The sequence below is a fragment of the Dipodomys spectabilis genome, unplaced genomic scaffold (genome assembly GCF_019054845.1).
Source record: "Dipodomys spectabilis isolate Male_0828 unplaced genomic scaffold, ASM1905484v1 ptg000182l, whole genome shotgun sequence".
NCBI lineage: Eukaryota > Metazoa > Chordata > Mammalia > Rodentia > Heteromyidae > Dipodomys > Dipodomys spectabilis.
Genome location: NW_024870859.1, coordinates 1,370,700 through 1,383,862, shown reverse-complemented (window position 1 = coordinate 1,383,862; position 13,163 = coordinate 1,370,700). Strand labels below are relative to the sequence as shown.

General features: G+C 34.7%; 1 protein-coding gene across 1 annotated transcript in view; it reads left to right on the top strand.

Moving 5' to 3' along the window:
* Positions 1 to 13,163, top strand: part of Klhl4 (kelch like family member 4) — a 65,546-nt gene that overhangs the window by 5,361 nt on the left and 47,022 nt on the right. Inside the window, exon 2 of the mRNA XM_042695281.1 lies at positions 3,572 to 4,024. Within this exon, the coding sequence (XP_042551215.1) occupies positions 3,572 to 4,024 (453 nt within the window). The remainder of the gene's footprint in view (positions 1 to 3,571; positions 4,025 to 13,163) is intronic.

Below are 13,163 nucleotides of genomic sequence, written 5' to 3'. Positions count from 1 at the left end.
AAGCTTCCCATTAGAGTCCAATTTCCACACAGACCCACTAGTCCATGACATGGAACAATAAACAGAACTTTAGGATGTACCAAAAGAGGAGAATTCCACTAGGTGTAAGTTTTAGCATGCTTAATTTTAGTATAGCAAGGTTAAAGTAGGGAGAAAAAAGTGAAACATTTTTAGCTTCCAGTGCAGGAAATGGGTGTTAAAGACTCAATGTGGCAGTTGTTATTTGCTGTTTTTATTCCTTTTATTCTTTCCTTTTATTTATTTATTTTCTGTGTAATTACTGGGGCTTGAGTTTGGGACCTGGGTATTATCCCTGAGTTTTTTTGCTCAAGGCCAGCACTCTAATGCTGGAGCCATATCTCTACTCTGGCTATATATATATATATATATATAAAGTTGTACAGAGGGGTTACAGTTACATGAATAGGGTAATGAGTACATTTCGTAGTGAGCATTGTTACCTCCTCCTTTGTTTTCCCCATACCATCACTTCCCTCCCCACCTCCCCAACTCCTCCTGCCTACCTCACCCCAACATTGTAAAGTTCATTTTCAACATAGTGTCCTGTACATCTTGTCGTCACAATGCGTCAGCCTGTATCCCCATTTAAATGTTCCGCAATATCCCTTCCCCTACCCAAATTACAAAAATGTATATACAAGATGCAGGACTCGGACATCAAATCCAGTGAAAACAGGGGTTATAGCATGGGGAAAGAACATACAAAAGAAACAAAAGAATCACATAGTGCAATATAAGTACATTAAAAACACTAGCAAGAAAGAAAAAAAAAACACGTCCCTGTCTTGGGGTTACTTCACTTACTGTAATTTTTTCCAAGTCTTTCCATTTCCTAACAAATGGGGCAATGCTATTCTTTCCTTTGGAGGCATAGAATTCCACTGTACAATATATGTACATTTTCTTGATCCATTCATCCACTGAGGGGCATATGAGTTGGTTCCATATTTTAGCTATGGTAAATAAGGCTGCAACAAATATAGTTGTACTGGTAGCTATAGACTGGCATAGTTTGTGATTTGAGTTTGGAAAAATGCCCAAAAGTGGGATTTCTGGGTCATAAGGGAGCTCTATGTGGAGTCTTTTGAGGAACCTCCATACTGCTTTCCAGACTGGTTGGACAAGCTTATACTCCCACCAACAATGCAGTAAGGTTCCCTTTTGGCCACATCCCCTACAGCACCTGTTGTTATTAGGTTTCTTGATTATAGCCATTCTATCTAGGGTGAGATAGAATCTCAATGTTGTTTTGGTTTGCATTTCTTTTATGGCTAGAGAAGTTGATCATTTCTTCATGTGTCTATTGGCCATTCTTCTTTCCTCTTCACAGAAGTCTCTCTTTAAGTCTTTAGCCCTACCTCCCTCATCGCTCCATGTGCATCCCTCCTGAAGCTGCGCACTCCGTCGAAGAGGACGACCATCCCTGACCATCCCAGTCAAGGGTATATGAGTAGTTGTGCTCCCCTGCTAGAACCTCCAAACCAGGTCTCTGGCTTTTTTTTTTTTTTGGTGATTAATTGGAGATAAAAGTCTCATGGGTTTTTGTTCATCTAGCTTTAAACTGGGATCCTTGGGTCTCAGGCTCCAGAGTCCCTGGGAAATTACATAAGGTAATTGTTCTGGGTAGGCCAAAATGGGTGTTACTTGTTTTTTTAAAGTGGAGGTATCCTTGGGCCTATGCAAAACACAGTTACAATAGATGATTTTTATGGTTTCCATTTCTCACATAAGCCTCTCTTCCAACTATCTCTATTCAGTGGTTGAGTAGCCAAGTTTTTAGCATTTCAAAGAGAAGGCAATTTCAGAAAAGAACTCTCACTTGAGTCATCCAGACCTTATAACTTAGCATTTAAATAGTGGGAAGCTTAACCATTGTGTTAGTTGCTTCTGGGTTCCAACTTCCCAGACTGGCCCTTTTTATATTTATCAAACATAATACAGTTTCCTTGGCTCCTCACCTATTTTTCTTGCCAAAAACCCTCATCACAACAAAAAAGGTGAGTATGATTGCATGCCCTTGTAATCCCTTCTACTGGAGTGATGTGCGTGGGAGGAATTTGATCTTAAACCAGCCCTAGTCAATAACATCAGACCCTATCCAAAACTAACTAAAGCAAAAAGGTCTGGGATTGAGGTTCAAATGTTTGCCCAGCAAGAGCAAACCCTAAATTTAATAATCAATTCCACCAAAAATGTAAAGTGACTTGTACAGGACCACATATCTCATTAACTTTAAGCAAAAACTAAACCCCAAACAAAACCTCAGTAGTATTCTTCCTACAGGATACCTACAATAAGTTCTGGCTTGTGTGACAAAAGAGATAGATACAGTTGAAACTCAATTTCAAAACCTGTTCCTGACATAGACTGATCTGTTGTAGAAATATTTTCTTCAGCACAAAGTAATGAATCTCATTTAGGCATCAAAGCTCTTTGGGTACACATTTGAACAGTGTGGTAATTTTGAGTTAATTCAAAACATGCCCTGCTGCATCCTTTCATAAGGACTTCTGAACAAAGAAAATAAGCTATTAACTTTTCCTGTGAAAGGAAAGAGTGCGATAAAAAGTGTTTATAATAGCATGGATCCACACCAGACTATTTTATGTTGAAACACTAAGAGAATACATCTCTTTAACTAACTTCAAAAAGCACTACCCTCTTTTTATTTGTGAGCTTCAGATATTATTTTTATCCCGTGTGTGTGTGTGTGTGTGTGTGTGTGTGTGTGTGTGTGTGTGTGTGTGTGTGTGTGTGTCTGTCTGTCTGTCTGTCTGTCTGTCTCTATGGATGTGTATACAATTCTGGTCCTGGACAGCCAATATTTTTCTAGGTTTCTGTTTCTGAAGTTGCTTAGGTTTTCAAGTAGATGGGATAAAGACATTCACATTTTTAAATGTGGTTTGGATATAATAACTACAAGTCTGAAACAAGTGGACTGGGGATAAGATGTTTTTCCTTATTGACCTGCTTTCAAAATTTCTCCCTAGGAGAGTCCCAAAATAGATCATAATGAATTCCCCTGTAACCAATTCTCCTAGGACAAAGTGGCATATTTTCAAAATTGGGCTACTGAGGAATGAATCTGACAAGGGAAAGATGAAGAGATCTGGAAGGGATTTTAAATACATTGATTTGATTTGATGGCTAAGTTGCACCTACTGTCCATCAGTATAGAAGAGCCTGGGTTTGATATTTACAAGCCCAAACCAAGCGCGCTGTGATCATGCAAATCTAACAGTTGGAGTGCGTTGTGCTTGCTGCTTTCCTGTGCTAAGCTGATTTATTTGTTTAAGGTCTGACCTCATCATCCTGTCAGTATGGGTTCCCACCTCTACTGTTAGCAGCAGCTTTTTGCTTCAGCTGGAAGGCTAGAAGTGTTAACAGGGTGCCAGAGGCAGAGGGGGAGGGGACCGAGTGCATGAAAGACTGCTCTCTCTCTCTCTCTCTCTCTCTCTCTCTCTCTCTCTCTCTGCACTTGTGCTTTTGTTAGTTCTGTGTAAGAGGAGAGAAGCAAGAGATAACAAAGGCTCCACTTCCTTGCTGTTAGAGAAGGCTTTTGTCTTTCCTCCTTTCCTCCTGTAACCATGTCCGGCAAGAAGGAGTTTGATGTGAAACAGATCTTAAGGCTGCGCTGGAGATGGTTTAGTCATCCTTCTCAAGGTTCGCCTATCACTGGAAGCTGCCCTCAACAGGAAGGATATGAGCATAGAGGGACCGCGGTTCAGGGCAGGCTGAAAAACCACTCTCGGGATAGAAATGAACTGAAGAAAAGCAGCAGTCCTGTCCACCCCAATATACTGACACCAGTTCCAGGACCTGCTCCTTTGCATCAAAAAGCCCAGCAAAATTGGCACCAGCAAAACCTTATAGAACATCTCCAAGCAAATGAAGATATTCCTCAAGCAATTCCAGAGGAGAATTTGTCCAAAGAAGCTTGTGGGAAACACTTAGGAGATTTGGAGATGATGACTGATGACAATATAGAAGATTCTAGAGCACGGTAGGAGTTTTTGGTTAGATAAGTGAAAGCTGTAATCTAGATTAATTTTATCTATACAATTTTCATTTTGGGTTAAATAGTGTTACAGTATTCTCTGAATTCATGTGTAGCCAAACAATGTCTCCAAGAAACCTCATGCTCTCAGTTAAAAAGAACACTGTAATCATATGTATGTTTTGATAACAAATGGGAACTGTTTTAGGTTAGTGAGGTTACTTCTGCTATTCCATTTCCACTCCATTCAGAATTCTGTTTCATAACTAATATTTTTATAATTACTGATCTGTGTGTACCCCAGAGGCTTCGATCTTCCAGTAATAAGGCACAGTAAATGACAGCAGCTGGTTAATAACTATTAAAGTACTTTAATAAATCTGGAGCTTTTTACAAATAACTTAAAATGTAAGCAGTGATTCTGAAACTTTTTCCAGATGGTTCATTTTAAATTCATTTTACTCACAGCCTCTTTATTAAGAGTTAAATACTATGGTCCACACGTTACATTTCTAACAGTGGGTGTCTGCACATACATATTTAAGTTAGTTTGCCTTCAATTATAATGCTTAAAATTAGATATTCTGATATCTAATAAGATAGTTGATCTTGTAATATTTTGACTTCTTTAGCTACTATAATTAAACACCTCTTGTTATTATCTCTAATATTTAAAAGTATTATTTCATTTCTGAATTTGCAAATATATATAATGAACACAAAATATATTGTATTATATAACACATGGCATCAAGAGAAATATGTTAATTATATTGATTTGTTGGGGATTGGACAAGAGTTTAGTCACTGAAATATTTTATCCTGAAGTTTATTTCTTAAATTTGTATGTGTTGTTTCCTACTTTCTAAAGACATTTTTACTTTAGTGTTAACTGTATTGGAATTTCCCTTATGAATTTATGAGTGAAATAGTTGATATATCACATGTATATATAGCATTGTGCTATATATTCGTGGATATATATGCATATGTGTATTTGTGTTCTATTCATTTATATAAAGAAAAAGGGAAAATGAAACAAAGGAGAGGTTTGGAAAGCACTGGATAGTCAATAAACAAGTTCTTTAATATGATCTTCTGAAAATGAATGTTGACCACCTTATACTTTCTGAAAATAAGAAATGCTAAAAATAATGATGAGAATGTGTCAAAGGGACACAGGAACCAACTCAAAGAGCTCCTTATAGCTCATATTTGAACAATTTAGAAAACAGTATTATTAGATTGTAAGCCAGGGTATAAAATACACATCTACAAGTACAAATTGATATAAATAAATGATTGAGTAAGTAGGGTGAAAAAACAAAATCTCTCAGGCAGAAGTATTCCAAATCATTTAGGTAGAAATGCTCCCTTTTAGAAAGTTGGGCACAACACTGGGCTTTTAAGAGTGAACGAATATATGTAAAAGGGATAGGGAAGAACACATAGATATGGTCAAGTAGACACTGGACTTGCTGTCTGAGCTAGGTAATCAAGTTGAATATGTATTTGGTATGATATGATGAAATGAACTTTTGTCTCTTATCTCTCCAAATCTCATCATTCCAGTTTATTCATGAGATAAACATAAGACAAATTCAAATATGGAGGCATTCTATCAAATACTTTGTCAATAATACTAATACTGACAATGTCATCAAAATTTTAAAATGTAAAACAAAAAAACAAAAAACAATTCCCTTGATGAAGTGGAGCTTAAGAAGACATGATGAATATATGGAATATGGGACAAAGGGACTTTTTCTAGAACAAAATGAGGAACTCTGAGTAAAGTGAGGCTTTATCTAAGAATGATATATGAATACTGGTTAGTTACTTATAATACATTTATCATGCTAATATGTGATAGGATTAATAGAAGAAATTAATGTAAAGTGTATGTGGGCTCTATCCATTGCCACTAAGCTATGAAATATCTAATGAGTCCAGCAAAATACTAGATTGGATGTATGGCTGTAGTGTGATAGCACCAGGCATGAGTGAAAAAGCTGAATGAGAGCCCAAGGCTCTAAGATTAAGCCCAATTCTAGCACAGACACACACACACACACACACACACACACACACACACACACAAAACTATCTAGTTTAGCATTGTGATGTTACTCAGGAGGATGGGACAGATGATCATAAATGGAGGCCAGCCTGAACAAAGTTACTAGAGTACCCTCTCTGAAAAGAAAACTAAATGAGAAGGACATGGCATGTTTCTCAAATGGTAGAACTTTTGCCTCATAAGCATGAATACAAGTTCAATTCCCCCATGCTGTAAAACTAAAGTGTGCTTAAGAGGCATGTACAGTGTATTATGCTGTACACTAAAGCTCTGAATGCAAGAAAACACTAACACATTTGAGCATGACATACTCTGTAACATCAAATATATACTTTCTTGAATTCAAGCTTGATATTTGATTTGTTTTTATAACATGTTGAACCATCTTAATTACTGAGTTTTGCTTCTGCTATATTATAGTGTTATTTCCCCGAAGGTTTTCTTTGAGACTTATGCATATTCAAGAGAAGTAAAATTATGGAATGTTTTATTTTTAGTACAATAATACCTACTTTTTTCCCTATATCTTTCATCCTGGAAAGATGACTCCTGAGATTTTTAAGAACAGTGCTTATGTCATCATTGCTATGCTAAAGATTGCATATGTAATGATGGAAAGTAATAAAGAACATTTAAGAATAAAACAATAAATATATCTCAGGTTTCCCAAGCTTTTGTTAAAAGTTAGTTTGTGGGTACCAAGGTATCATTGACTTGGAGAAGCTTGTCCTTTAAAAAAATAATTAGTGGACTATATCAAGAAGACGTAATAAAACAAAAAATGATTTCTTTTTGTGGTACTGAAGATAAAACTCAGGTCTTCACAATTGCAATTTGGGTTCTCTATCACTTGAACTGCACATCCAGTGGTTTTTTGTGTTGTTTGTTTTAGACATAGAGTTTTCCCTTAGGCCAGACTGGCCTGAACTATGTCCCTCTTATATACAGTATTGGATGAATTCTAAAAAATTTTACCAAATGATTTTTATCTTTATGATATAGGATTGGTTTCAACTTTAAATGGAAATTATAAAAATTACTTTAAGACCTTTATCTTAAAATGTTATGAATTGCATATTATTTACTAAAAATATTCTAGGCATTCTGTTGCATGTTAATTTATAATTATATCATATACTTATATCACTGTCAAGTCAAAGGTGTAATGAACTGTATAATTTGAACATGGTCTGACAGCTCCTGATTAAAACTGTAGTCAAATATCAATTTTACATCCTAGGGATTTGAATGTCTCTATTAACAATCCTCAAGATGAGAATATATTAATTTTTACATCATTTTTCTCATTAACTATTGCCAGTATAGCCATAGATTCATGGAATATTTCTATTCATGGAATATTTCCTAGTCCATAATTAGTTTTACATTCACATATATCTTATTGCCCAAAGACATAATCTTTTGTAGAACTTTTTTTTTGTTGGTAATGGGGCTTGAACTCAGGGCCTGGTTGCTGTCCCTGAGCTCTTTTGCTCAAGATTAGCACTCTCACTTTGAGCCACAGCTCCACTTCCAGTTTTTGAAAGGTTAATTGGAGATTAAGAGTTTCATGGGGACTTTTCTGCCTGGTCTTGCTTTGAAACCGGATCCTTAGATCACAGCCTAGTGAGTAGTTAGGATTATAGGCATGAGCCACTAGCACCCAGCCTCTCTTCCATAACTTTTATTAGGATGATTAACACTTTGAAGTAGGAAGTGGAGGTTCCTGAAAAGCAGCTCAGATAGTGACAAGAAAGAAAGAAAAACATATAGATAGATACAGATATATAACATGTTTTGTAGACTGATTATATATAAAATATATATTATATATATGGTTAAATTTCAAAGTGAGCTGTTACTGAAAAGCAATAAGGTATGGACATTTGCCAAGGTTAGTTTTTGAAAAATCCCTGTACTTGTATATAAATACATTTATATAAATACATTTTCTTGGTAATGGGAAAATGTAAGCCAGTTTTCTTCCTGTTTTTTGATCATTCCTTTGCTTCCAGTGCCAAATACAGGAATTAATTGGGAATATATAAATAACAGAAAAAAGTGTGATTTTTTTCAGTTAATAGTTTGTTTTCCTTAGAAGAAACATCATTTTCTTAGTTTATGTTAATGTTTATTCAGTCTTTTCCAGAATATCAACTGTCATTTCTTTCTAAAACTAATAGGAATAAAAAGCACTTTGATTAACAAATTAATTGATATGAAGAAAAGAATTTATTTTTAAATCATAGTAACTAGTCTAAAACATCCATTGTTTGAATATAAAAGCTACGTATGAATTCACATACACTCCCATGTAAAATGTGTTCCTTTATTGGAACATTTTCCTTCATACCCTTTATAAAAACGCAAAATAAAGAGCCTTCAGAATCAAAATAGTTCCAGTTCTCTATTTTATTTGCTAACATACTTTCCAGCTAATTTTTTATTTCTGTGAATCTCGTTCTTTCCTTTGTAAAATGATAAAAGTAAATATACTTTGTCCATATAACTATAGATTAATAGTAAATAGTGAAGTTTTGGAACATTGCCTCACACATAGGTGTTCAATAAGTGTTAATATTATTATTTTACACTTTTAATAACTTTATGAAACCTTATTTATCTGTGATAATGCAAAATATTAAGCATACATAGTTGCTTAGAAGTTATAAAAATTCCCTCCTAGCTGGGTATCTGTGGTGGCTCATACCTGTACTCCTAGCTGCTCAGTAGGCTGAGATTGAGAATCATGGTTCAATGTCAGCCCTGGGATGGAAAGTCTGTGAGACTCTTATTTCTGATTAATGAGCAAAAAAGCTACAAGTGGAGCTTTAGCTGGAGTGGTAGAGTGCTAGCCTTGAGCAAAACAACTCAGGGTTAGCAAACAGGCCTTTAATTCAAGCACACACGCGTGCACGCACACACACACACACACACACACACACACACACACACACACACACACACACACACAGAAAACCCAAAACAAACAGCAACAACTTCAAAATACCCTTCCTCCCAGATATATAGTTATTGCCTGAACATTCAGTAAATTATTTTATAGCGTAATGTGGCATTATAATTTTAATAATCTCTAACTTTTCATTTGAAAAGATTTTTGTGTTTCTGTTTTCTGGTCGGTTAAAATTTCATTCTTTTGCTGAAAAGAATTTGGTAGTGGTCCAAGCAGTAGTTGGAATTTGAAAAGAAATATCAAGAAGCTCTTTACTACATTATCAACTGATATGGATTGTAGTAAGTCAGACTATCAAGTTAAAATATAGGATATTTAAAACTTTGCCAGCTGCTTTCTGTTGAAGTATTCAACTCCAGCTTGAAAGCAGCCTCTTGTGTGTAAATGAGTGTGACAGTGTTCCCATAAAAGTACATTATGATCATTGAATTATGATTGTTATAATTTGAATTTTCTTTTTCCTTTTTATTTTAACCATTAAAAGTGTAGACTGTATTTCTGTGTCATGGAGTATGCAGATGTCTAGCTGGCTGAATTCAGCATGTGGACTAGTTTGTCAATTCCTGTTGTAGAAAATATGAGACTTGGAACAGATATTATCTAGAAGAGAAAGCTATTACCATGCTATTATGTTGACAGCTTTATTTGGGATTCTCAGCACTTTGAAAACTGTGTCTGAATGAGTATTGCTTATTTTTTTTACTAGTGTGTAATATGTCAGTAGGCCCTTACTACTGTTAAAGAAGCTAAAATAAATGTAATGTAGGGTTTATACACTGATGCAAAAGAATAAGAGTCCAGAAAGCTCATTAGTATTAATTCCCACCATATTTAGCTTACAATTCCATGAAAAAAAAATAGAACCAAGCTATCTTTCATTCGTCAGTTCAGTACATATTTTAAATGCATAAGTTCATGACACCTAAAACAGGGAAAAATGTATACGACATAACTGTTTCCAGGTTTCTTACACTCTAGAAGGTAATTTATGTTTAACAACAGCTATGGAATACTGTAAGTGCTGTAAGTATAGCATATTCAAATCATGGACAATCAATTTTAAAATAAATTAGAAACAATACCAATATAAACCATATTATTAATCTTAATATGTAACTACTACTGGTGCACAGTGTGTGTATATGTTGGAAACTTGCTCCTTTAGGCAATAATGAGATGCCTTGTACTTTCATAAATAGTCCTTCACATGTATTTACAAAGCATAGATTTATATTAAAGTAAAGCCCAGATATGTAAAGAGAGTATTTCCAACTAGCATTTGCTTTTGAAGCCCTGTGACAATAATGCCTTCTTTGTTCAGTATTGTTCTTGATGTGTCCATTAGGTGGGCAGAATGTGACTTGAGGAGTACTAGAAAAACAGATTAGGCCAACATATTCTGTTCTTAACATCTCACAGGTTTCCACATTTATTTTTGGAGATTACTTCCTCTTTAAAAAGTATGTCATTGTCCTTTGTTTAGCCATAAATAGCCATGGGCTTTCTGCTACCTCTTTCAATATCAGTGTGTTCATTGATAGGTGTCTGGTACAATTTTCATATGTTCTTATTTTATTATTTCTTTGTTGTGGAGAGAATACATAAAATGAAGCCTAACCTCTTAAAAAACTAAGGAACAGTGTTTTATTGGCTATAAACACATTGTTTTACAGTACATCTGTAGAATGTATTGTTCTTATATAGATTTATACTCATTGAGCAGTTTTGTTAGCTGTAAATTGTTTTTACAACATATCTCTAGAATTTATTATTCCATATAAATTTAAACTCACTGAATAGCAGTTAATAATGATCTTCATCCCTTTGCTCCTAGCAACCACTGCCTCTTTCTCTGAGTTTGATTATGAAGGATATTTCATGTAAGTTTAATCATGTTGTATTTACTCTGGATCATCCATGTTTTCATATAGGTAGCTTCTTTTATAAATTAGAATATTTCATTGTATGTATAAACTGCAATTTCTTTACCCATTCAAATATCCATGTGTTTCCATATTCCTGAATATTTTGCAATTGGTGCAAGAGCACTGATATCCTTTCATGATCTGGGGATTATACTCAAGGTCTTGTCCCCTTGCTAGGCATATGCACTAATACTGTAGCTATAGTTCAGCTTAAAAAGTGTTGTTTTGAGTCTCACTACCTTTATTCTGACTCCCCTCAAACTACCTCCTACCTCTGTCTCCTAAATTAAGTTTTATACTTGCCAAAATTTTAAAACTTTTTATTTATTTGTTTTCTACCTCTGACAAAAGAGTTGAAGGTATTTGAAGTTAAACAACATTTCTAGCTTGGATTTTGCTATTAATTTGGAGACAGAGTCTCAAGGACTTATCTGCCCCAACTAGATTCAAACTGCAGCCCTCTGAATTTCAGCATCTTGAGGAGAAGGGATTACAGGAATGAGCCACTGATGAGGTAAACCTTCCTGAATGTATGTGTGTATATATGTGTGTGTAGGGTGGTTCAGGGGATTAAAATCATTGCCTTACACTTGGTCAGCTTGCTTTTTCAGCTGGCTCCCTACCTATGAAATATGCAATTTAGCCTTGACATTATATTTTCCTTTACTCAGTTAAAATTTAGCCTAACATTGGCAACATAAACAACTTCTTATTATGCTTTTGATTAAGCTAATATATTATGCATTTATTGTATTTATCTCTCAGTAATATTCAGACATTTCTTGAAAATCCTACTTATGCTCCCTTTTTGCACTTGTTACAGGTAGGACCTGAACATGTTAAATATCTGAAGTAAAAATATAATCAAATTCACTTTATCATACAAATGATTTAGAAGTCTGAAAAGTTTAAGTAATAAAGAAAACAGTGATTTCATTGTTAGGGAGTGCCAAACACAGACTTGGAGAATGTTGTCACCTGTGCTGCTTTGAATAGAGTGTTTTCACAGCACTGAGGAGGGGAGCAATTACTTCAGTTCAGCATTTCTACTTCTGTTACTTTCCCTACTCTAGATTTGGTATAATGTCATTCTCTAAAAAAAGGAGAAAGTGAGTAGTCACTTGATGGAAATACAGTAAGCCCGTAAACCCAATACTATTGGAGTAAGAGGAAATCTTTCATTTTGCTTTGAATTCCCATTTATAAAGACACTACAAGAGTCTAAAAATAATACAATTTGTGTGTATGTTGGGGGGGATTCTTCACCTTCTCAAGGCTAGGTCTGTGCCATTTGCCACAGTTCCATTTCCAGCTTTTTGGTGGTGAACTGGAGATAAGAGTCACAGACTTTTTTTTTTTTTTTTTTTTTTTGCCTGGGTTGGCTTCGAACTGTGATCTTCAGATCTCAGGCTCCTGGGTAGCTAGGAGTACAAATATGAGCTCACAAATTGAGGTAGTACAAAGATTTCATTACTTTGTAAATTAAGTGAATGAAACAATTAAGTATTAAAATAATATTGGGACCAATGCACTGAACACAGCCTTAGAATCAGTCAAATCCTGGTGCTTGAAAACTATTTCTAGCTGTGTAACTTTGGTCACTTTTGATATCTTTAAGGCATGAGTTTTCACATCTGAGAAGTGGAGATAAAATTTAATTCAAACTCTAGAAGTTAAATGGATTAACATAGAACTATCTGCATGTTGCCTGATTTATTTTTTTAATTTAATTTTATTGTGAAGGTGATGTACAGAAGAGTTACAGTTATATACATAAAGTAGTGTATACATTACTTGCCTGGTTTATAACTGACCTGCAGTAGTTTACTACTACTACTGTTGTTAATGTTATTTTTAATTTAGTATGATGGAAAGTGTAGACAAATTGGAAGGTTCAGTTATATTTGCTTGGCAACTTGTACTCAAATTGTAGTAATTCATGAAGTAAATACAAGTCAAGTTGGACATTTACTTTGATTAGCTAACAGTGCATACATTTTCATAGTCTCTTAAGAAATATTTTAAAAAATACAATTTTGTAATTATTTCATGATTTATTAAGCTTAAAGATCATTTACCGAAAATCTCTTATTTATATTCACCATTTAGACATCATTTGGCGCATACTGAGATTATACATTTAACCTTGTCTTTAGATCAACATCT